Source organism: Chiloscyllium punctatum, chromosome 32 (assembly GCF_047496795.1).
Source record: "Chiloscyllium punctatum isolate Juve2018m chromosome 32, sChiPun1.3, whole genome shotgun sequence".
Classification (NCBI taxonomy): Eukaryota; Metazoa; Chordata; class Chondrichthyes; order Orectolobiformes; family Hemiscylliidae; genus Chiloscyllium; species Chiloscyllium punctatum.
In genome coordinates this window covers 38,157,227-38,183,254 of record NC_092770.1, presented here as the reverse complement: position 1 = coordinate 38,183,254, position 26,028 = coordinate 38,157,227, and the positions used below count along the sequence as shown (strand labels likewise).

General features: G+C 37.9%; 1 protein-coding gene across 1 annotated transcript in view; it reads left to right on the top strand.

The window, feature by feature from the left end:
- Window positions 1-26,028, top strand: part of LOC140458064 (coiled-coil domain-containing protein 91-like) — a 190,071-nt gene that overhangs the window by 114,538 nt on the left and 49,505 nt on the right. Inside the window, exons 10-13 of the mRNA XM_072552108.1 lie at window positions 13,567-13,659; window positions 13,749-13,817; window positions 16,529-16,705; window positions 19,508-19,621. Of these exons, the coding sequence (XP_072408209.1) occupies window positions 13,567-13,659; window positions 13,749-13,817; window positions 16,529-16,705; window positions 19,508-19,621 (453 nt within the window). The remainder of the gene's footprint in view (window positions 1-13,566; window positions 13,660-13,748; window positions 13,818-16,528; window positions 16,706-19,507; window positions 19,622-26,028) is intronic.

Sequence of the window (26,028 nt, the reverse complement as noted above, 5' to 3'; positions counted from 1 at the left end):
ACTTATTCACTGTTTTGCAGGGGGCATGGGGGCTGTGTCACACTTTATAAAAAGGTCTCTGACTTATTATTTGCAAACTTTACAGCAACTGCTGGAGGACACATAAACTGATTTACTTCCAATTTAAAATAGCTCTTACTGTAAAGAACAAATGTTGCTCCCAAACTGAGAAGTCTGCAGACTTCTCTCTTCTTTGTATTAGCTACTTGAGAACCAATCTCATTGTTGTTGCCAGATAGAAGGCGTTTGTCATCAATAACTGGTCACTAGTCTACCGACCATTCAACTACTTTTTGCCAACACATGCTCCATTTGTACACAACTCCTCAACTTCAGCTCACCAGCAAGCTATGATGCAGTCACTGGAATCAACAGTTGTTTAAACAACATTTCCAATGAGTGTCCAGTTATTTGCTTTCAAAAATATGTCTTGGTTTTAAAGCATTTCTTCTCTGATTTAATTCCATATTTAAAAATAAAGAGAACTACAACTTATAATTGCCTTTTCATGTTGATATTCAGTAGATTTTTTTTATTCCTCCTCCATCATCCTGAGTCCCTTCATTCTTCAACTGGCCCTTTTAACTGATCTCTCCATAATTCTGCAAAACCATGTTTCACAACTTTCTAGACCTTGAGAATTAATTGGTTTGTGTAAGGAAATCTTCACGAAAAAGAAACGGAAGATTATTTGAGGAGCAAATGGTCCCTTTGGGAAAGGCAAACACAATGAAAGGTATTCTCACCAATAATTTGATTAAACTTCCAATATATTGTAGAAGATCCTGGAAAATAGATTGAAGCCAAACATATTATTCACCATTTGGTATGCTCAGTTTGGTGTAAGGAAGAGTTGTTAAAACTGGAGAGGCAAAAACTGGAAGCAGAGCCTGACAAACCTGTTAAAATTCTTTGAAGAGGTAACAAATAGGTTAGACCAGAGGAAATCCAGCAGATGTTATCTATCTAGACTTCCAAAAGGCTTGCGATAAGGTGCCTCATGGGTGGCTGCAGAGTAAGGTGAGGGCCCGTGGTGTTCGAGGTGAGCTACTAGCATGGATTGGGGATTGGCTATCTGACAGAAGCAGAGAGTTGGGATAAAAGGTTCTTTTTCGGAATGGCAGCTGGTGATAAGTGGAGTCCCGCAGGGTTCAGTGTTGGGGCTGAAGCTGTTCACTTTATATATTAGTGATCTGGATGAAGGGACTGGGCACATTCTGGTGAAGTTTGCCGATTTTATATGAAGTTAGGCAGACAGGCAGGTCGTACTGAGGAGGTGGGGAAGCTGCAGAAAGATTTAGATTGTTTAGGGGATTGGTCCAGGAAATGGCTGATGAAATTCAATGTGAGCAAGTGCGAGGTCTTGCACTTTTGAAAAACGAATACAGGCATGGACAATTTTCTAAAATGGTAAGAAACTTCATAAAGCCAAAGTACAAAGGGATCTGGGAGTGTTAGTCCAGGATTCTCTAAAGGTTGACTTGCAGGTTGAGTCCATGATTAAGAGAGCAAATGTAATGTTGTCATTTATCTCAAGGAGGTTGGAATTTAAAAGCAGCAGTGTGCTTCTGAGACTTTATAAAGCTCTAGTTATGCCCCATTTAGATTACTGTGTCCAAGTTTAGGCCCCACACCTCAGGAAGGACATACTGGCACTGGAGTGTGTCCAGTGAAGATTCACATGGATGATCCCTGGTATAGTAAGCCTAACATATGCTGATTGGCTGAGGATCCTGGAATTGTATTCATTAGAGTTTAGACGGTTGAGGGGAGATCTAATAGAAACTTACAATATAAGGCATGGCTTAGAAAGGGTGAATACTGGAATTTGTTTCCACATGGTGCGGAGACTAGGACCCGTGAGCACACTCTTAAAATTAGAGGGAGATCAATTTAAAACAGAAATGAGACACTTCTTCAGCCAGAGTGGTCAGCCTGTGGAATTCATTGCCACAGAGTGCAGTGGAAGTCGGGATGTTGGGTGTCTTCAAGGCAGAGATTGATAAATTCTTGATCTCGCAAAGAATGAAGGGCTACGGGAAGAGTGCGGGTAAGTGGAATTGAAATGCCTATCAACCATGATTAAATGGCAGAGTGGGTTCGATGGGCTGAATGGCCTTGCTTCCACTCCTGTATCTTTCTTATGATCTTAAAAACAATGATGGGAGTGTTAAGTGAAAGAAGCATAGAATACCAGCAAGAAGTTACACCTACTTTGTGGATTAGTAAATAAAGCTTTTGCTTGATTGAACTGACAAAAGCTGTTGAAATTGTTGAAGGCTATCAAAATTCATTGGAGAGTTGAATTATTTTATTCTCTACATGAGTCAGAATGGTATTTGGTGAAACTGAGCCTGATGCAGAAAAGCATGGGGTTAGACAAAGATGTCTCCTGATAACATTTTGAATAATTTGATATTGGTTGTATCTCAATATGAGGTACGTAAGCAGAAGAAATTGATTTGCTGTTGACGCATGGGTTTCATATAAATGGATACTCTAAAGAAACAAAGAATGACTTTCATTTAAGTAGTGATTTTCACAGCACTAGATATTTCAAGGTGTATTATGATTAATTAAGTACTGTACAACACAGAATCAGTGTTTAATGTGGAAATTCATGCTATGGCTGTGTAGATCCTACAAACCTTTTGGGGTATTATTTCTGCTGCCAGGAAAAAAAGACCACAGTTGGGTTGCTGAAGTTGTTGAGGAAGTTCCAGGCATTTGCACTTTTCAACTATATGTTTAACTACCACACATGTAACCCAACCTTCAACACAAAGTCTGGGCCAGAAAGTCAGGGTTCAAATCTCACTTGCCCCAGAGTTGTGACATGTCCAAACAGGTTAATGTAAAAAGTATACATTTTGAGCCCAATCTCAGTTGTCTATTTTTCCATTTCTCCCTGTTGGTGAAAGTTGTTGGCTTCCAGTGATTGTCAATAGAAATTTTTAATGCTAGTCTTTTTTCTCATATTAGATGGAGTTCCTTTCAGAAGCAAAAATGCAACTATATGACTTGTTGATAAACCAACATAAAGCATATAAATTTAACTTTTTGAAAAAATGCAGTGATGCGCAGTATATATTTGTATAAATAATCTTGTTGGTCACAGTATCAGTTTACAAGGATGAGAAAAACATTTTCTCATCGTTCACCTTGACCAACTTCTTCGAATAAACATAGCAACATTCATATAAGTAGTATGTTCATGTGAGTCTGCACAAAGCCTAATTACATTAAAGATGCTGAAATACTGATATTTATTTTAGATGCTGACATCTCAATTTACCGGAAAAGAACAATCCTTGTTTATTTTCTATGTTTGATATCTTTTGCAGTTGACTTAACACTGAATGAACATTGTTAACAAGCAATTGCCTTCCCCAATGCCACAGTGCAGGCCATGTGAAAGCAATTGATCCTTGTTTTCAAGATGTAAGCTGAATTGGTAATTGGGTGTTGCATTGAACTTGTAGTGTCCTCCGATTATCGAATTGCTTAATTAACTCTTTGATATTCTGTGACATCAATTTAGGGAATAAAATATATATAATTGTAACTTGGTATTTTGCTTTAATATGGTAGTTAATATTTTACTCCATTAAACTTCGTGCTTATATCTATCTAATTCCAAAAGAATTTTTCTACACTTCACTACTTAAAAGATAAAAGATCTGCCTACGTTTAGAGGAAAAGTCTGGTATGGTTTACTGGAAATAGTAAAACCAAATAAATGATTCTCTGGAGTGTTTTGTAGGTTCTAAATGTTAAAATGTGTTTTGATGGAGATTGTATTGACAGCTGTTGCTCCACATGTGTTTAACTTGGATGTTCCATCTAAATACAACTTGTGTTATACAGTGCAACTGCTAAGGACATTTTAGTTAGACTTATTAAACAAAGCTGAAAGAATAAATAGTTGCCGTAGTCCTCTTCTGTAAGCATTTTTGTACAATTACTTTGTGTTTGTTGCAGCGTGTGGTACTTAGGAGGGGGAAAAAAAACTATAAACCATGTTTTACTTGTTCCTCTCTCCCTGTGTCCCATAGACTTTTGGCTCTTCATGCCAAAGTTTCTCAAACAGCAGGTTATAATGGGAATGTTGTCACCATTCTATAATCTAGTGAATTCAAGCTGCCAAATGTGTAGGAACGGCTGCAGTATTACGCATAACCTGTTAATACTTTTAAAGACAATGCACTTTATCAATAATAATGGACTTTAAAACATGAATGCCTGAACTTAAGTTACTGAAGTGCAAATTGCTGAAAATGTGAGAACAATTTAATTGATCTCAATATCAATATTTGAGAGATGCTAAATAAAATAATTTCTATCTGCATCATTTAGCAAAGGTTAATGAATGACAGTCAGCACAATTTTGTTAGTAATTTGGTAATGTTCTTTCTAGAAATAAAACTGTAAGTGTAAAGTATGTAGATTTTCAGAAAGTGATTGCCTCACAGAAGTTTGCAAACGTCGGACAAGCTATATGAGATTGATTGGTGGTTAGCAGTCTTAAGGATATATAGGGACACTGTTAAGATGACTAAGTGTTGCTTGGATTGGAGAGTAGTGTATTATAGATGCCATTGCTTGTTTCACTTTTTTAGAAGTGTAATTATACAGTTTGGACTTGTGTGTATGGAATGCAGCCATAAAATGTGCAAACCGTAAAGTAGAAAGTTTGACTTTTTCTGATGAAGTACCGGGAAAGTTCAAGAGAATGTTGTGGAATTTAACTGTATAAATTTTAACAAAATATTGGACAAGTTACCAAGTAGAAGATTTGTTTTTAAAAAAACGAATGCAGTAGGAGAATCATTGCTAAATTGAAGAAAAAAATGGCTCAGGATCGAAAACCGTCATTATCAGTGGCTATTTTTCAGACTGGAATATATAGATCATGATGTTCTCCATGAATCAGTGTCAGGATTGTCATATAAATAGTAATGATCTGTCAATCCATTCCTTAGCCAGCAACTGATTAATACCACGAGTTTGTTCATTAACAATATTAAAACACATTATACTTTGTAACGTGGGCATTATAACATGTTAACTGATTTCTGTGTGTGCAACTTGCAGACCTACAGAAAACTAACTGCCAGACAGTGTTGCAAATTTCTCCTCACTACAAAACATGTAATTCTTAAAGATGAATTCTCTTAAACATAGACATACACACAACAGGACTGCTGTATTTTATGCTCTGTATAAATGAGTTGGGTTTTGCAATATGGTGCACAATTTCAAAATTTGTCAATGGTATTAAACTTGGAGGACTGACAGACAGTGAAAAGACATCACCTGGGACAGGGCATACATCGACTAACTGGCAACGGGAAGATGGAATTTAAAACAAAGAAATGTGAGGTGGTGGGATAGGGAGAGTCAATATAGGCTTAATTGCACTGATCTAAAGAGCATGCCAAACTAGAGGGATCTGGGATGCATGTGTGTTGACCTTTTGAAGATGGCAGTACATGTTGTAGTATCACTAACAATGTACATGGGATCTTTGGCTTCATAAATAGATATGTTGAGTACACAAGCAAAGAAGTTAAACTAAACCTTTACAAGTATTGATTGGACCCCATCCAGAAAATTGTGCCCAAGTCTCCTCACTACACTATAGGGAGGATGTGAGGGTCCTTGAAATGCAGGGTGCCTGGTGCTCATAAGCAAAATATATTCCAACTGTTAGATTAGCTGTTTGTTCACAGCTAGCCTGTCATTATGAATAGTCATTTGATTCCCACAGGCTATGATTATCTCAGCATGGGAGTTCCAAGATCCGTTTGATTGACAGCTCAAACAGTTTATTGGTGTAGGATTGTGAATAGACATTTGTTTTTTCAAAAAAGTTGACCACCTGAGGTTTAAAAACTTTGAATGGAATTTTATGGATAAGATTTTTTTAATATTGTGAAACATTATTGCAATATTATGCGCATACTTTATTTATCCATAGCATGACTCCTGATCTCTCTCTTTCGTGGATACTGGGTAAGTTGGCAACATGGAGTTATAAGTGGACATGAGGGTGGGTGGGGAGCATGAGTTGGCATAGGGGATATGAATATGTGGTGGCCTGGAGTGGATGTGGGGGTAAATAGTTTGTGAGGGGTGTGAACTAGAGGGTCTAAATTTTAAATAATACCTGTGGCAAAGTCCCACATAAAGGCTTACGGGGGCACTTGATCTCCAGGTGGATGCCTCCAGTCTGTTTCAGGAATGATGGGCCATCTTTAACTCTGCAATGTTGCCCAACAGAGTGAAAATTGGATTTGATTGGGCATTTTCTTTCCTGTCAATTCAGGATATTTCCTGAGTTAGATTGCCCATCTCGATAGTAAAAATCCACCTAATTTCTTTTTATACTTTAATGGGATGTTGCTGGAAGCCACCATTAATTACTCATCCCTAATTGCTCTTGAACTGATTGGTTTATGGGCTGTTTTTGACAACAATTAAGAGGCAATAACATTACTGTGCATCTGGTCCCACACGTAAGTCAGACTGGTCAAGGATGGGTCAATTCCTGATTTTATTAATGGAATTTGAGCCTGTGCACTGTCAAGCCCACATCTTTTATGTCGTTTGCTTTTGAACTGTGGACAAAGATAAAGGGAAGAAACTGTTATAAAAGAAGGATTTGGAGGTACTGGGGTTGACAAAGTTAAAAATTATAGTCCAGTAGGTTTATGTGGAATCACTACCTTTCGAATCGCTGCTTCTTCATCGGTTGGTTGTCTAGTTATAACCTGGTGTTGTGTCATTTTTAACTTAAAAGAAGGAGACTGTGCAAAGTGATGCCTGCAGTCTTAAGAAAAAAAACCATGTTTTCTTGAGCAAATTATGAATTTGATACACTATGTTGCTTTTTCATAGAATGGTGAAATCAAAATGGAGCCGATGGATTCTGAGTTAGGGGACAATTGCTTCAGAACAATGTTTTGATTTTGCTTCTGATCAGGTAATCATGTGGGGGCCAGTACAGCAAAAACACCTAGCCTGTAAAGAGAAATTATCAAAAAAGTTCTGGCTCTCTCCTGTGTGGAGGTACAGGAAAGTCTCTAGTAATAGATAGCTGGCTTCCGTTCGCCTTCCTTTGCAGATACTCTTGTTGAAAGAAAAACTGAAAAATTGCCATTAGAGACCAATAAAGGGGTTAAATTCTCATCCAGCAAGTGAAAGACCAAACATCAAGCAATATTGTGTTAATATTAAATAATTGAAAGGAAGAATAAAATAATCAATTGATTCCTGTGGTCTGACCTGGTGCTGTCCTTGATCTTTTTTTCTCCTTTCACACTTAATATGCATTTCTGCATTGTCTCTGTATGTCTGTCTGTTTGTGGAGTGGTGAATTTTGGAAGCGATAGTTATAAGTTAACAATTCATTTCTTTTCTGCCAGTAATTAAAACAATCTGATTAAAAGGAATACTTGTTTTCTTGTTACATACAGATACCTGATGTATATTTTCTTTTAAACTGTGTATGTCAGTTAGGTAAATTAGGGACTTTAGATGGTGTGTATAAATTCTTTCACATTTTACTAACTCTGAGAATAGTGGGGCGTGATTTCCAGACCCTGCCCAAGTGAGTCACGACCATGCTCAGTACATTTGCCTGGGTTTCTCAGATTGCGAGCATTCTGTGCCATGGTCTTACCAGACTTTTGGGCTGCTCTTAAAGAGAGACAACTGTTGGTGATTTAACCTGAGGGAAACCATATCTCAGACAATTACCAGTACAGTGACATTACTACCATTCTTTACAGTGATAAATAGTGAGGACTATAAAAGACATCGTGAAGGATAAGTTATTGGCATGTACAGATGGTAATCAGTAGAGATTTACAGTGAATGCTCAGGTTATACATTTTAGGTGAAAATAAACAGAGATGGAAGTAATAGTTAATGCAATACAAGGAATTGTGTGAGTGAGGAAAAAAAACTAGCAATCTTAAAAATATCAGTTTAATCAAGTATTAATACAGCAACAGGCTGCTGATTCCATAGCAGTGAAAGCTTCTATAGGTATATGTGAAGATTTGTGAAATGTAGGTCCCTTATAGTCGTAAATAGAGGAAGTTATAATGGGGAGCAAAGACATAACAGACCAACTAAATACTTATTTTGAATCTCCCGTCACAAAGGACTCAAATAACTTTTTCAAAAATGTTGGGGAACCTGGTCTAATGAAAGGGAGGCACTCCAGGAAATCCATATTAGTAAAGAAATTATGTTGAGGATATTGATGGGATTAAACCCTGAAAAATCCCCAGGCCTGACATTGTATATATCAGAATACATAAGAAGTGGCCCTAGAAATAGTGGATGCGTTGTTGGTTATTTTTTCAAGATTCTTTGAATTCTGAAACCGCTCCAAAGCTTTGCAAGGTAGCTAATATAACCCCGGTAATTAAGATAGGGGTTAGAAAGAAAACAAGCAATTAAAGGCCAGTTAGCTTGACATTAGCAATCCATTGGCCCAACTATCTTCAGCTGCTTCATCAATGAACTTCCCTTCATCATTAGGTCAAAAGTGGGAGGTTCACTAATGATTGCATAGTGATCGGACCACTTGCAACTCCATTCACATGGAAGCAGTCCATGTCCAAATTTGGCAAGACTTGGGTTTGAAAATTGACAAGTGACATGTGTGCCACATGATTGACAGGCAATGACCATCACGAACAAGAGACAACCTAACCACAGTGCTTTAACATTCAATGGCATTACCATCACTATATCCCCCTACTATCACATCCTGAAGATTACCATTGACCAGAAGCTGTACTGGACTCTCCATATAAATGCAGTGCACATTAGAGGCTAGGAATCCTGGAGCAAGTAATTCACCTCCTGATTTCCCCTTGTAGTCCACCATCTGCAAGGCACAAGTCAGGAGTGTGATGAAATACTCCCCATTTGCTTTCATGAGTTCAGCTCCAGAAACACTTAGGGAGCTTGACATTTTGTCCAGGACTAGGCACATCACTTGATTGGCATCACATCCAGAAACATTCAGTCACTCCAGCACTGAGGATTAGTAGTAATAGTGTGCATTATCAACAAGCAGAAATTTACCAAAGATGCTTAGCATCTTCCAAGCCAGAACGAATTCTGCCTAGAATAACAAGGGCAGCAAATACATGAGCACGCTACTGCCTGCGACTTCCCTTCGAAGGCACCCACCATCCTGATTTGGAAATCTGTTGTTGTTCTTTTGCTGTCACTGGGTCAAAATGCTGGAATTCCCTCCCTAATGGCAATGTGAGTCTATCTTCAGCACATGGATTGCAGTGATTCAAGAAGGCTGTTCATTACCATCTTCCCAAGCTTCCCAAGGCAATCAGGAAGAGGCAATAGATACTGACCCAGCCAGTGATGCCCATGTCCCATAGGTGAATTAATGAAAACATCGCTAGTGGGGAAAATTATTAGGATTTTTTTTGAAAGCTTTAATAACAGAACACTTAGAAAACAGTGACAGGTCTGCAAAAGAATCACCAGGAATGTTATGAAAGGGAAATCATGTTTGACAAATCTACTGGACCTTTTTGAGATTGTAACTAGTAGAATTGATAAGGAACAACCAATGGATCAGTTTACTTGATCTTTCAAGGAAACATTTGGTAAGGTCCTGCATAAATGATTGCCATGCAAAATTACAGTGCACAGGATTGGACTTAGTGTACTGACATGGGTTGAAAACTGATTGAAAGATGGGAAATAGCAAATGTGAATAAATGGAGTATCTTTCTGAGCGGCAGGCAGTGATGAATGGAGTATCACAGGGAGTAATGGTTGGATCTCAGCTATTTGCAAAATGTATTAATGAGTTAGATGAGGCAACTAACTGTAATATCTCCCAAGTTTGCAGATGGCACAAAGCTGAGTGGAACAATGAATTGTGAGGAGGATGCAGAAATGTTTGTTGAGATTGGGACAAGTTGAGTAAGTGGTCAAATGCATGGAAGTTGAAGTAAAGTTTGAATGAATGTGAACTTATCCACTTTGGTAGCAGAAGAAGTAGGAAGATTATTGTCTGAAGATTATTGACAGGTTGGGAAACTGAGAGCAGCAACAATGCCTTGGTGTGCTTGTACACCAGTCGCTGAAAGTAAGCAACTGATGGTCAAAAAGGCAAATGGTATGTTGTCCTTTATTGCAAATATTCGAGTACAGGAGCAAGGATGTTTTGCTCCAGTTATACAGGTTTTTGCTGTAACCACAGCTGGAATATTGTGTGTATTTTTGGTCTTCTTATCTGAGGAAAGGTGTGCCACAAAGGTTTACTAGATTTGTTCCTGGAATGGCAGCTCTGGTGAATGAAGAGAGACTTGATCGGCTAGGGTTATATTCACGGGAGTTTAAAAGAAGGAAGGAGGCTGTCACAGAAAACAATAAAATGCTAGCAGAACTACACATTAAACATCAGGATGTTCCAGATGATTAGGGAGTTTAGAATCAAAGGTCTCAATTTTAGGTTATGGGTTAGGCCATTTAGGATTGAGATGAGGAGAAATTTCTTCACCCAAAGAATAGTGAGGCTGTCGAATTCTCTGCCACAGAAAGCAGTTGAAGCCAAAACATTGAATGTTTTGCTAAGGTTATTTATTTTGGGGCAAAGGGGTCAAAGGGTCTATGGAGAAAGTGGGAACAGATTTCTGAGCTGGATGATCAGCGATGATTATATTGAATGGCGGAGGGGTGTGGAAGGGCCAAATACTCCTTACGTTTCAGTATTTTATGTTTCTGTATTAGTCACAACCATTTCATAAATGAGAGGTTACACTCTCATTGTTAAGGAGCATAAATCTGCTAAATTGCAGTTTATAACTTAAAGGTTCTGCATTCTAAATAGCTTGTTTTGCAAGCCAATAATCCTGTTAATTTTGATTTAAATTTCCACTTCATCCATTTAAAAATCAGAACCCCCTTCCCAGCTATTTTTATCTTTTGTCCTACTCCTGTTTCTCATGGTGTAGACACTGGCATTGGCTGCGCATGGAGAGAAAAGAAAGAGGAGAAAAATTACAAAATAATTCTAGCTTCCTTCCTTCATTTTAAGGTTGCTTTTATGGTTCTTTTACTTACATTTTGAGATCCCTTACATTATAGTGTTGAGACTTCAGTAATACTCTTGAATTGTCTGCTTGGAGTTACATGCAGATTGCCTAGAGTACTGAGAGAATGTGTATGTTCCTCAGTGCTTTGACACATTCACAGTGCCAAAATGCTTGCCCCCTCATCCAAAACCTTGCAGTTCAATAAATGTAATAATATGGTTGCAGATATAAAAAAGAAAATTGTGTAAAAATATTACTTACTTTCTCAAGCAATAAGATAGATGTTAACATTCAGCTCTGGTTTGGAATTTCTGTATAGTCTAGTGTACAAATTTGAACTTTGTGCATATTTCTATTGTTTTCATGGAGTGTAACTTGTCTGCGACTGATTTAAAACCCTGTGGGAGAGACCATAATAACCATTCTGATATAACCATTATATCAGAAAAATGAAAATCAGGATGAGTAAAGGTCTCTTTGAAGCTGAATTTAGCTCTTCATACTGAATGAATTTTATTTTTGCATTTTGGTGTATATTAACACTCGCATTTCTTGCATTTTTGCAACACCAGCAAGTTTGAAGCAAGCAAGTAAGTGTGAATATTGCTGGAAAAGGAGACATGCAGTTGAAGCTGTTCACTTTGGACAAATGCAAGAGTGTTAGATTTCGAAGGGACCATAAATTTATGCTGCATGAGAAAGGGTGCTACTTGGTTGGCAAGTTGATTCTAGTCAAAGCATTGCTATAAAGATTGCACCAGGGATCTATTGTTCCCACACATCAAATTATACTGGAATAGTCAGATATTTCAAAAATTTGAGCAATCTGTTTTATGCTGCTACTATGCAGCAGTAACACTTTTTTTGCCAACAGGATGCAGACAATCAACCAAAAGATGTTTAGATGACTTGTGGTATAAAAGCGTAATTTGATTTATGAATTTCAGTTCTGGTGCTGTGCAGGTACATACATCAGATACTGGGATGTATGACTTATCATATCAAACATCACACCCTTTCAGCTGTGCGCATCAGGCAGAATATGGATTATATTCAAACAACTTGTTTTTGCAAAACTGAGAACATAATGTCTACTGTTAGATGAGGTTCTATGAGCAATCCTGAGTTTGCTAAGAATTACGTTAACAAGCATTTTATGGTTTTCTGTGGTGGTTCTGATGTGGTTCATTTATGCTTAGTAGAAATTGCATATATTCCCTCTGCAGTAACCTGTACTCAGTAAGAAAAAGGAACATGGGCAGGCATTAAGCATTTTTTGAATTAAACAAATGCATGTAAAACAAAATGCCTTTGTGCTTTTACCACAGCAACACCTCAGCCAATTAGGGTTGATTGGCAAACAATTACAGTAGCCATTACTTATGTTGTATAGATTGTTGCTTCCTTTGAAATTTGGCATTCTTGTCTCTTCCTGATATTGCAAGGCAAAAAGATTCCAGTATGTACTTTTTTTGTTTAGCAATGCTCAAGTTCTGTATTACTAAGTGACCATCCATAAACTAGAGGATAGCAGGTCATAGAGTCATGCAGCACCGAAATGGACACTTCAGTCCAACCAATCCATGCCGATCATGATCCCAAACTAAACTAGTCCCACCTACCTGCTCCTCGCCCATATCACTTCAAACCTTTCCTATTCATACATCTATAAAATGTCTTTTAAATGTTGTAATTGTACCTATATTCACCATTTCCTCAGGAAGTTCATTCCACACACAAACCACCCCTCTGTAAAAATTTGCCCTAATTTTATTTTCATTATCAATTCAGTATGTTTAAAAAGAGAAAAACCTGTTCTAAATATATTCTAATCAAAAGTTACAATGGAGGGATTTCGGGGATTGGAGGCAATTCTGCTTTGTGTTTTCCAACTATAGCTGGAAGTTTAAATAAATCCACCTGACTGCAATTTTTGTTTGCCCCACAGCTGACAGAACTGTTTTTAAATATGCAGGTCACGATGAGTAGCATCATTAGCTCCTTCTTGAATTTTAACTTTAGCCTGAGTGGAGAAATCCTGCAGTTTTTCTACAAGGCAGAGAAAGGCTGGATCTGCCAAAACATAAAAAGACCCAAACATTTGGGTTTTTGACTGTTCTTTGTTGGACTTGAATGATTGCTCTTGCTCTTCTCAGACCCTTAAACCAAATTGTGCCCTCTTTCTTGTGTGAGCCATCTAGAACCCCATTCCCACACATCTAATGCCAGATTTTCCAGGTGTTGCAAGCAGCATCCCAGCCACCTTCTGCCAGGAACTGGATTGGAACAGGTCTGGCAAGATGTTAATTATGCCCAGTAGTGAGTTTGAAACTCATCCATAGTTAAAATTAGTAATTTCCTCTTCTGTATAACTTTTTAAGTATAAGTCAAGGCAATGATTTATTATTACTTGATGTCTGAAAAATCATATGCTGTGTGATTTGCTGCTCATTTTGTCAACTGTATGGTCTTCCAGCATGAGCGACTGCTTGACCTACTGGAGGAAGAAAAATGTGCATTACAAAATAAGATAAAAGAAGCTTTGGAGGAACAAGCAAAACAGCATAAGGTAAATTTTCAATTCTTTTGTCAAACAATCGCTTTTTGATATTGTCTTTGGTGTGTAAAATATCTGAACACTTGCTGAATTGTTTACAGAATACTCTTGAAAGATGTATTGCAGAAGAAAGACTACGAAGCACCGAGGCAATGGGAGAAGTTGTAAAGGTATTTTTAAAAAATTAATCTGGCTTATCAGAATTTCTGTGTTAAAGTTTTCCTTTTTAAAGAGATCGTGTTACAATACTCTGTGACTATGTAATTAGACACAGAATTTCCCTGTAATCAGGTGGAGGCAAACTTCCAAAAACGATAAATCGTTTTACTTAAACCTTTGCTTTGGTTTTCCTACCCACAATCTATTATATATTTTGTACAGTTCAATAAAATCAATTCTATTTTGGATGAGTTCATCTTTATCTGGACCTTTCAGTATTAAAAATTGAATGCACTGTGGGGAGTTTTCATACAACAAATATATAGCTAAAAATAAGTACTAATTTTCAGCATCCATTGATATTATGAACTGCACTAATGATCTTATTCATTCTCCCAGCTGGTTATTTATTGTTGAGAAAATATGAAAATAATACAGGAATGAATAGCAAACTTTTAGGGAATTTTAGCTTCGTTTACTAGCCGCCATAAGATGATTGTATCTATAAACAGGCATAATATGTTGTTTGTGGCACAGTGGTTAGTACAGCAGCCTCAATCCCAGGGACGAAAAGTGTGGTGCTGGAAAAGCCCAGTAGATCGGCAGCTTCCGAGGAGCAGGAGAATTGACATTTTCGGCACAAACTCTTCTTCAGGAATGCAGGAGGTGTGGAAGAGGCCTGAGAGATAAATAGGAGGGGATGGTGAGGACGGGGTGGGGAGGGGGGGGGAGGGGGGGAGAAGTGGGGAAGGTAGCTGGGAAGGCAATAGTTAGATGCAGGTGGGGGGTGATGGTAATAGGTCAGAGCAGAGGGTGGAGAGGATAGGTGAGAAAGAAGATGGACAGGTGGGACAGTTCAAAAAGGTGTGCAGAGTTGGAAGGCTGCATCTGGGATGAGGTGGGGTGGAGGGGACATGAGGCCTTATTCCCAGATCCAACCCTCCATCTCTGCACAGCCCTCTTCAACTGTCCCACCTGTCCATCTACCTTGCTACCTATCAGCTCCATCCTCCGCTCCAACCTATTACCATCACACCGCCCCCCCCCCCCACCTGCATTGAGTTATCACCTTCCCAGTGACTTTTCCCCCAGCCCACCTGCACCTCCAATTTATCAGCCCCCTTCAGCAGAAACCTCTTCCCCCCCGCAACATTCCTGGCGAAGACCCTATGCCCGAAATGTCAATTCTCCTCCTCCTCGGACGCTGTCTGACCTGCTGTGCTTTTCCAGCGCCACACTTTTCAACTCTGATCTCCAGCATCTGCAGTCCTCACTTTCTCTCATACCCAGGGACCCAAGTTTGATTCCAGCCTTAGATGATTGTGTGCACATTCTCCTTGTATCTGCATGGGTTTCTGCCAGGTGCTTCAGTTTCCTTTCACAGTTTAAAGATATGCAGCCTAGGTGGATTGATCATGATAACTTGTCCCATAGTGTCCAAGGATGTACAGGCTAGGTTGAGGAGTAACAGTTATTTAGGATGTGGGGAGTGGCTCTGGGTGGGATGCTCTTCAGAGGTCAGTGCAGACTCAATGAGCTGAGTGATCTCTTCTGCACTGTTGGGATTCTATGATTTTAAAAAGCCTGGCTTTTTTTTTGCAAGGTGAATTTCACTTATGATCTTAACAATGAACAAATGTCATTCGATAGAGACCTTATTATTTCTAATTGAAAACCACTGCATTGGAGGCTCATACTGTTTTTCAAGTACAGTTGCTAGTTTGGGTCTTGAGTTAAATGTTAGGTAAATAATAATCCATGTGATGCAGCATATGGATGTACAAAGGTATGCCATCTTGGTATCTAAGGTCATGCTGCATTTGCTTGAAGTAAATTTTTTACGTATCTTTGCATTTTACTTTAGCTGAGGACATTTTAGGGCTTAGTCAATATTTAGCACCATCAAAGAAAGAGGATGGATAATCAGTTATGATCTATCCCAGTTTCCCTCATATAATTTCAAACACTAGCTTGTTTAACTAAATAGGAAAAGCACTACCTCTTTGACTAAACTTTTTGGCTAACTTTCCTATTGTCTTTTTTTTAACTTGTTGTCAGTTTTCTTCTGATTAGACTTCCGTGAAACCCCTTGAATGATTTACTGCTTTAAAGATTCTATTGAGTTGTTATTGGAAACATAGTTAATAATAATTAATAAAATGGAGGGTAGTTAGAAAATGTATGTGCAAATTTGTATTGAATACTATTATTAACTTTGTGACTTTCCTGATTATTGAACCGAACAGTTAACTTGATGCAATAGTATAAAGTTAGATTATGGAGTGGTGATTAATAAGAAAACATTGTAACCTTGTTTTAATTTTATTCGATACTGTAGTATTCTTGTCATCTGTTTTATGTAGGCTTTTGAAGATTGATTCTTTCCTTGAAATTGTAGATGGTCTCTGTGGTTGCCAATGGCAGCCATTTTCCTAACATCACCACTGTAACAATATTGTAACAAGAAAAATTTGCATTATTGGCAAGTGATGCTATAATAACAGGGACAACAATATTTCTGAAGCATCTGCTTCCAGCTTTGTAATCCAATTCCTGTTGAAGTTGGCAGAAGCATTTCATTTTTCAGCATACAACATTTGTTAGTTCCTCTGATCTTTTATTTAGTATATGGCAATGGATTTTTATGTGGTATTATATTTGGTTTAAATGCCTTTTGATTTTTTTTCTTAAAACTCCTTTTGAACAATGCTTTGTTACACAGGCAGAAAAGGAAATCATTATGGAGGCTGTTTTGAAAGCTGTGCAAGAAGAGAGGGAAAGGATGGAAAAAATCCAGCTGGAAAAAAGAGAACTATGGGAAATTGAGCGTTGTAAGGACCAAGAAAAATTTGAACAGGCTATCCAAGCAGCATTCCAAGTAGAAAGGGAAAAAAACCAGGTAAATGAAATTGCACAAATTAGAATAATTTGAATCTGGATTTATTCATTAGTTCTGTGAAACATCTGAAATAAGTATTATTCTTTGACTACTTAGGTTGATTTTAATTCTGTGACATGGAAAATATTTCTTCATGGAATTATATGACCTATTCCTTCTGGCAGAAATAAAGTACTATAATATCTCAGGTTCATAAACCAAACTAAAATATAGAATGTAATGGTTTAACAGTCAGTCACAGATACAACCAAGCTGATCTAAGGCACTACCCAAACTTCTTCATCACTATCACCTCACTTCCACCTCAAACAGTTAAGTGCTGGTCTGCCCCTTTTCAACCAACCAGGAAGCATTGTTCATAGTCCCACCATCTTTGCTTTGACTATATGTGCAGTCTCTTATTTTCGTCCATGTTATTAATTTTCACCAATATCTATGTTCCCCTGTCCTACCATCACACCTGCTGTAATGCCCTGCGATCCTAGAAGCAACCAACTTGTTATTGCTTCCATTTTGTTCATTGCCATTTCAGCGTGAAGTTGGGATTCATCCTCAAACTTATAGATGCTCAATAGAGAAAATTAGATTCAAGTCCTTTTTACTAAGCTAGTAAATAATCACTATCAAGGCACAGGTGACTATTAATATAGTTGAGGTATCTATGACCAAGCTAGTGTAATGTAACCAGTATAAGTAATAGCCTTCGGATATGAGAAGATTATGTAGGAAAATGATTTTTTTCTGTTTGTACTAATAACTTCTGGAATTCTAATATAAGAAATTTCAGAAACTGTTAATATTATCTATGGGATTTTCTTCTAATTGTTCAGAGCGATTTATATGGAGTGGTAAGTATGCATGAACATATGTATTGCTTCTTTGATGTGACATGATGCAGAATAGAAGCATAGAAAATATGAGCAAGAATGGGTTTTCAGCCCTTCAAGGCTGTTTTGCCATTCAAAGTAATCAGGGCTGATCATCCAACTCAATCCCCTCTTCCTGTTTTCTCCCCAGACTCTAAGATCACTAGCCCTAAGAGCTATCAACCTTAGAACCAAAAACTGGGAATGCAGGAAAATGTGTGCTGTCTTAAAATTGCACAGAATGCTGATAGATTTGCTCATCAGATATCATATGGTGTACTAGTTGCATTTAATTGGTCATATTCTGACTGCCTTGAGTTTTAGAATCAGCTTCATTTCTATTGCCATGGATTTGTTTCCTAGACATTTTTTGACTCGATAGGAGTTTATAAGAAAGGATGCAAGGAATTGAGTATAAATCATCTTTAAAGACTGCTTTCTTTTGCTGGTGGGTAAACTTAAAAGCATCAGCCAACCAATGTAATTGGGCAGATAATAAAAAAAAATTTTTGAAAGTTTGCAAAGCTTCTGCATTTAAAATGTTTTATAAAGTCCAGTGGCTGGCACAGTAACTGTCATGGCAAGGATCTAATTGTGTGACTGAGTGATGGAGGAGCACTGTCTAGTTAAATCTGTTTGGTTTTCTGTCAAGTTTTGTTTGTTGGGAAAACAGTGGCAGGATCGAACAGATTGGGAAGTTATGCTTGACAAATCTACTGGAATTCTTTTAGGTGTGATTTGTAGGGTTGATGAGGTGGATTTGGTTTATCAGGGATCTGTACGAGGGCCCTAGCTATTCATGAGATGTATTAATTATTTAAATGAAGGAACTACTGGTAAATGTAATATTTGCACATCTGCAGATGATGCAAAGCTAGGTGGGAGGGTGAACTGTGAAAAGGATACAGAGATGCTGTAGTGTGATTTGAATAGCTGAATGAGTGGGCAAATGCATGGCAGATGAAGTATAATATGGATAAATGTGAGGTTTGGTAACAAGAAGACACATTATTGTCTGGGTATAAATTGAGAGAGCAGAATATGCAATGAGACCTGGTGTCTTTATACATCAGTTACTTAAGATAAGCATGCAGGTGCAGCAGATCGTCAAGAAGGCAAATGATCTCTTGGCCTTCATAGCAAGACTATTTGAATACAGGAGCAGGAATGTATTGCAGCAATTATGCAGGGCGTTGCTGAGACCGTGCCTAGAAAATTACAATTTTGGTCTTCTAATCTGAGGAAGCATGTTCTTGCTTTAGGGGAGTGCAGCAAAGATTTACCAGACTGATTCTTGGAACAGCAGGACTGATGTATGAGGAGAGCTTGAATCGATTAAGTTTTTAGTTACTGCCATTCAGACGAATGAGGGAGAATCTCATAGAAACCTATACAATTCTAACAGGATTAGACAGTGTAGATGGATGAGAATTTTGCTGATGAGAAGAGTGTCCAGAACCAGGGGTTACAGTCTCCGGATATGAGGTGGACTATTTAAGATTGAGATGAAGAGAAGTTTCTTCGCTGAGAGAGTAGTGATCCTGTGCAGTTCGCTACACAGAAAGCAATAGGAGCCAAAACATTGTATGAGTTCAAAGAGAGTTAGATATAGCACTTGGAGTTAAAGGGATCAAAGGATCATGGAGGAATGAGTGGGAACAGGCTGTAAAGTTGGATGATTGGCCATGACCATAATGAATGGTTCAACAGCTCAAAGGTCCAAATGGCCTATTCCTGCTCCGATTTTCTATGCTTCTATTATAATTACTTATAATATTTTGGGGTATTTTGCAAAGGGAATGCTCGATAAATACACTTCTTGTCTCCACCTATTTTTTCCAATTATGACTATTAACAGAGTTCCGTGAACAGATCACAATTCTCCAGACTTCATGGATGCAAGGATTGATTATCCACCATTTTAACCTCTCAACAGGAGGCCATAAGAGAAGCTGTAAACCAAGAAAGAAAAAGAGCTGAGAAAGCTGTAACAGAGGCAATTCAAAATGCAAGGGAGGACACAATTAAATACATCAAAGAGCAAAAAAGGGTAAGTAATTTCAATCAAATATTTCACCAACCAGATAATGATTTATAGTTTTTACTTTTAACCCACTTCTTAACTTTTTTGACTGAAGTAAGTTATTCTTGTGTCTGTGATTCTTGTGGGCGACACGGTGGTTAGCACTGCTGCCTCACAGCACCAGAGACCTGGGTTCAATTCCCGCCTCAGGCGACTGACTGTGTGGAGTTTGCACATTCTTCCAGTGTCTGCATGGGTTTCCTCTGGGTGCTCCGGTTTCCTCCCACAGTCCAAAAATGTGCAGGTAAGGTGAATTGGCCATGCTAAATTGCCTGTAGTGTTAGGTGCAAGGGTAAATGTAGAGGAATGGGTCTGGGTGGGTGTGGTTTTGTTGGGCCGAAGGGCCTGTTTCCACACTGTAAGTAATATAATCTAATCTAAGACACATATACGTCTGTACACCTTTCTTTTGGCAATTGTTGAGATCAGCTAACATAGTAGAAACTGGGATTTTGCTGATCTGTAGGTTTTGGATCTGTATAAGGTTAGATGAATGAAAGACTTCATGAAAATGGAAATTTTGAACACAAAATTAATAATTTGATTGTTTTGTCAGTTTTTAAAGTTCCATCTCCTACAATTTGCCTAAGTGAATTGTACTGAATTTTGCACTTTGGAATAAGAACTTTTAAATAACTTGTAGAGCGACTCTGATTTAGAAGGAATGCAAGTATCAAGTAACATATCTGTGCATTGTTTAGATTGTGGTTCATTGTCAGTTCTTCAAAGACCCCACCCCAATAACCTTTCATACACATCAAAAGGCTCTTCAGCTGTGTGATCTTCAATGCCACAGGCTAGAACTATGAGGAACTAATGTTGTCAATAAATCATCATCATTTGCTCTTTTTCAGAGGTTCTGTGGTAGATTCATTTAGTTTCTGATGCATCGTAAACTGCCATAAAATGCAGATGACACTGTTGCGATGAAGGTTTGTGTGGTGCGCTAGAAAAGACAAATTAATGATTGCTGCAATACTGCTCATTCATTCCTGAGCCAATCTTTGACAATTTGCCATGCTGTTTACCACATGTATAGAAAAGAAATAATTTTGTCACAGTAAATGGAGCAATGCCAGGAAAAAGATAGGAAAGTTTTATCGGATATTTTTCCTATAGTTTATCTAAAATGATCATTGCTGATTTTTTGCTGGGAAGGATGAAAGAAAAATTATACACCATGTCAGATTTGAAGAGAGACAGCAATTCAGTAAAATTTCATCCAATTTTTCCCTCTACAAAGGGAAAAGGAAATGAGGGAACCATTATTCTTTACCAAATTAAGTGGTGATGATGCCCTGTCAGGTTATTAGTTTTCATGTCAGTATGGAATGTGTCCATCAAAAATTAGTGGGAAGGCAAGTGATGGGGTTGACACAGAGTCTGCAGAGGGATATAGACAGGTTAGGTGAGTAGACAAAACTAATGTGAGTTTATGTACTTTGGCAGCAAGAGTAGAGGAGCTGAATATTATTTATGGAGAATGACTGCAGAGAACTAAAGCACAGGGATTTTCTGGCCTTGTGCAATAATCATAAAAGCTAGCAAACAAATTCAGCAGGTAATAGGGAAGACAAATGCAATGTTGACCTTTATTTCAAAGGGAAGGGGATGTAAAAATAGGGAGGTCTTGTGAAAACTCTGAGGCACTAGTCAGACCATAACGGAATACTGTGAACAGATTTAGGCCCCTTCTGGTACTGGTATTGGATGCAGTTGATAGAAGGTACGAAAGTTTGATCTTAGGTATGGAGGGACTGTCTTTTGAGTAGAAGTTGAGTTGGATCAACCTCTATCTGTCAGGGTTTTGAAGAATGAGAGGTGTTCTTATTGAAACGTGCAAGATTCTTAGGGGAATTTGACAGGGTAGATGCAGAAAGGTTGTTTCTCCATTTGTGAGAATATAGAACTAATTGCTTACACAATTGGAAGGGATTTCTTCTCTTAGAGGGTGAAGATAGTGAATCTGTAGAATTTGTTTTACTGTAAGGGGGTGTTAAGGTTGGATAATTAAGTATATTCAAGGCCAGGATGGACAAATTTTTAATCAGTAAGGGAATCAAAGTTTATGGGAAAATGTCGGAGAAGTGGAGTTGTGGATTATCAGATCAGCCATGATCTAATTCAATGGGAAAACCGCCTCAATCGGCTGACTGGCCTAGTTCTGTTCCTATATCTTCTGGTCTTCTCTGAACATTGGTTCCCATTTTGGTAACAAAGGCCAGTAGTTATTTTCCTGATTCAATAGCATAACTGATTTCATTAAAAGATTGTAAATGCAAGATGGAATTATATTCACATTTTGAAATATGTTTGAGTTGTCCATAAAAATTCTGCAGAAGTAGACTGTTACATTTAAAGTTTTACATTAAGATTTTGGTGGACAAATCCTTATTAAAGCTGTGTGACTCTTTGCCAGCTGCTAAAGTAAGGTTATCAAGGCATATCTTAGCCAAGTTGTATAATGATGTTTATTTTCTCAACTGTTTTTGATTTAAATTATCAGACCAGATACTGCAGGAGGTGCAGCACTTTTATCCCATGACTTCTGATGATCTGAAAGGAACTTTGTTGGGATTATTATTTTATCATAAGACAACTCTGCTGTCCCAGTGTATAATCTTAATTAGCTGGCAATAGACATTGCCCATGTAAAATTTGTGGCATTAAAGAAGCAGAATTATTTTTGCAATAGTTTGCATAATTGCATGTAATTTTTGGCATTGTAATTTTTAAAAAAGAATAATTAACAGGAAGAAAGTGATTTTTACTGGACAGAATAAAGGTTCTGTTATAAGAAGTTTTTTTTAGTTGAGAAGGATTTTCATTTTGCCAACAACCTACCTGAACATCCACCCACCTCCAAGCTTGTGGTGTTGATACCTGGAATGTTTCACTTTAGCTTTGTGCTCGGCTGTAACTGGCATACTGATATGGCACTTAACAGTATTGGACTGTTTTGGAAGCCAAATATACCACCAAGCTACAATACTGTAATATATTTATACTCAAATACATGGGCTAAATCTTGTGCTTTTTTTGCCTGAGTGTCAATATTGTCAAGTTTCATGGAGGCTTTGTCTCCCTGAGGCTTAGCATGTTATTATCTTAAACATGCCTCAATAACTAGCTGCCCCACCCCTCACTTCTGTCCAATCTAGGTGGGCTTGAGGTGAGTGAATAATAAGCGAGCAAGCAAACAGCCCTGGTCCAGAGCATGATCTGGGTGCCTCTTGCTGTGCATGAAGCGTTCTTATAGCAGCTTTTCAATGAATGCTGTTTGCTGGTGTGTCCAGATTTAAGTTGCAGAAGCTTTCTAAAAGTCAACGAGAGAGATGCCATGCATGATCTGAGAGGCCAACAGATGTTGAGTGTCAGTATCTATGGATGTGAAGTGAATGTGGCCGGTACCGTAGTGCAAGTCCTGAGACTTTGTTGCTTGATGTCCAACATAGTGATCTGGTGGAACAGGTAGTATGTTCCTGATGAAGGGCTTATGCCCGAATCGTCGACTCTCCTGCTCCTCAGGTGCTGCGCTTTTCCTGCATGACACTTTGCGACTCCGGTGAAACAGGCAGCAAGTTGAAATCATCAGGTGTCTGCTCTGACTTGTGTTGAGAATTCTTGGCATCTGGTTTCCTCATTGGGTGTTAAGATAGGAAACTACGTATTAATGAGCTGAGATGTGAAGTTATCCAGGCAGATAACAAGCAAAAATCCCCCTAATCGCCATTCCCCAGTGAGAACCTAGTCTCGATGTCCAGAACTTAGTCAAAATATATATATCTAGTTGCTCCCAACATCAAGAAAGGAGTCGCTGGGCTTCTGACCTGATTCTTCCATATTTCATGTCAGACCCCATCTCATTTAGTGATGATAAGATTCTGTTCATGGTTTTCTCCAGAGTTAGTCAAATCACATTTTACTCCTGTGATTGAAGAATAAATATCTAACAAGGGCAAGCAATATATCTTCCATGTGTGTAACTCACATGTGGCAGACATGGGTCATTTGCATCTCTAGTGAACTGTAGCCCTTCCTGTTCATGTAGGTAAGGCATTATATGCAGGTTCTCAAAAGGCTATGTCTGTGCACTCTGATTTTCTTTAACCTAGAGAAAGCACACAGTGGTAATATTGCATCTGTCTTCCCTTCTGTTTTTCATGCAAAATTTTGTGCACATTTTTCTATCCTGAAATAGGGCATCTATCATCACTTTGATGCAGTAGTGCCTGGCAATCTGATTTATCTTGTTCAAGTGTAATCCAGATGCCTTCAATAATCCTTCTACACGGAAACTAGCAGCCATGATAATTTTAAATATCACAGTTAATATATTCTAGATCGTTACCTATGTCTACCAGGTTCTTCGGGAGTCATTCAAATAAACTTCAGCCTATTTGGATAAAGCCATTCTTATGTGTACAGATAGCAGTACTCAGTGACCAGGATATGGGTGGGTGTCTTCAAATATTTAGAAAATCCTTACTCACATCTTGCCTCTTTTTTCCTCCTTTTTCTAGAAGTGGAAACAATATCCATGCTGTCCTTTCAACAAAATGAACTACCTTCTGATAGAGCGTTATCATCCATTTTGTATTTTCAGACACACATCACAGCTTTTATTATAGTACTAGTTGCCCACTTGTGTAACATCCTTAATGTTTTTTTACAAGAATTTAGCAAGTTAAATGTAATTGCACATGGAAATTGTTTTTATTATTAGTAATCAAGAACCCTACTGTAGTGCTATGATGACTCTAAAATGAAACATAATCGGTATTATCACTAAATTTTTGCAAACTGTGATTCTTAACCCATCAAACAATATTAGTTCCATTGTATTACTTGTTGTGTTTTATAACTGTTCCACAGCTAGATTAAGTGGTGCACTTTCTTCTCCTTCCCCAGTCATATTGTACAAACAGTGTGAAGTTAGATCTGTTGAAAATAATGGAAAGCTGTCTCGGTACTTGTTTTTGTCTTACCTATAGTTTAATATTCAACGTCTGTATGATAGGCAGGATACAGTCAAGCTTTGGTACAGTTGTTCAGATGATACTGTATCTTTAATAATGGAATCATTCATTTTTATACAATAAAATTGTATCTGTGAACTCAATGCTTGATGGTTTATGAATTTGTGCATTGATTTTCATAGTGCATCAGCAGCAGAAGTTTAAAAACCTCAAAGGGAGTATAAGTTTGAAGAATGAGCCTGAGAGAAAGTAGTTAGACAATGTTGAGAATTTAGAGCAAGCCAAAAATGGGGCTGTTATACAATGGCCACGGTTTAAGGAGTTGGAGGGTGATGGTGTGTACAAGTTCAGAGCAGACCCCTAGCCACACTTAAAGAAAATGGAACTGTCTTAATGGGAAACAAAATACATTAACCTCTTGTGTCAAGTTGCCTGGCTTAATGGTTTTCACTTTTACCTGTCTACGTGAATTTTTAATATCATTCTCATTTTCATATCGTTTGTGTACATGGTTTTTGGAGTTGTACATCTGCAGTATAGCATATGTTAAGTGAATAGAAATCTTAATGAAATGCATGTGAGGAAATTCAGAGAATGCTGAAAACCCATCTAAAAGTGATTGAAGGATTTAGGTAGTCATCTGTTATACAGGATTAAATGTTTTCTTCAGAGGGTGAGTAATGCTGACTGAGAAAAGCATTGGCTTGATAAAAGGCTTTGTGAAAATTTAATGCAGTACTAATGTTTGAAAGGTCGCCAAAAGATTTTTAACTGTTGAACTGTAAGACTTGGAAGCCACAATGTATCTGAATCTTAGAGATGTTCTAGGGAATTTAGTGAATGGGTCACAGGACCAGATGTATGGGCCTCACCTCATGATTTACTTAAAATGTTTTACTTACAGTCCTGATTTTCAGGAATATAATTACAACTTTAAGTGTGGATTTGATGTAAATGATCAGTTGGTAAACATTTTGCTCTGTAAACTACAGTATTTGTGCAAATTAGCAGTTGAGAAATTAAAAACAGTTTAAATCTAGTTGGTTAAAATAGTAAGGATGGAAAGACAGTTGATGTATTGCAGCTGCTGCATGAGAACTGGTTGATACCAGTCTGATTGGCAGCGATCAGATCTCAGCAGATATTTGCAACTTAAGGCACTCTGATTTTCAGTTGATGAGCTGGAATCTGTGCTGAGTACACTGCAATGCATCAGAGAAAGGAAAAGTTACCTGGACATTTTTTTTCCTGTAGGCAGCCACATTCCTTAAGGGTAGGTTGTTTAGATTTGTTCCGTTGTTGGGTACAGGTTTTTTGGATTACTTAAACAAAAAGGAAATAAATCCACAATCTTTTCAAATATCCAACTTTATCTCTTGTTAGATGTCAATCAGA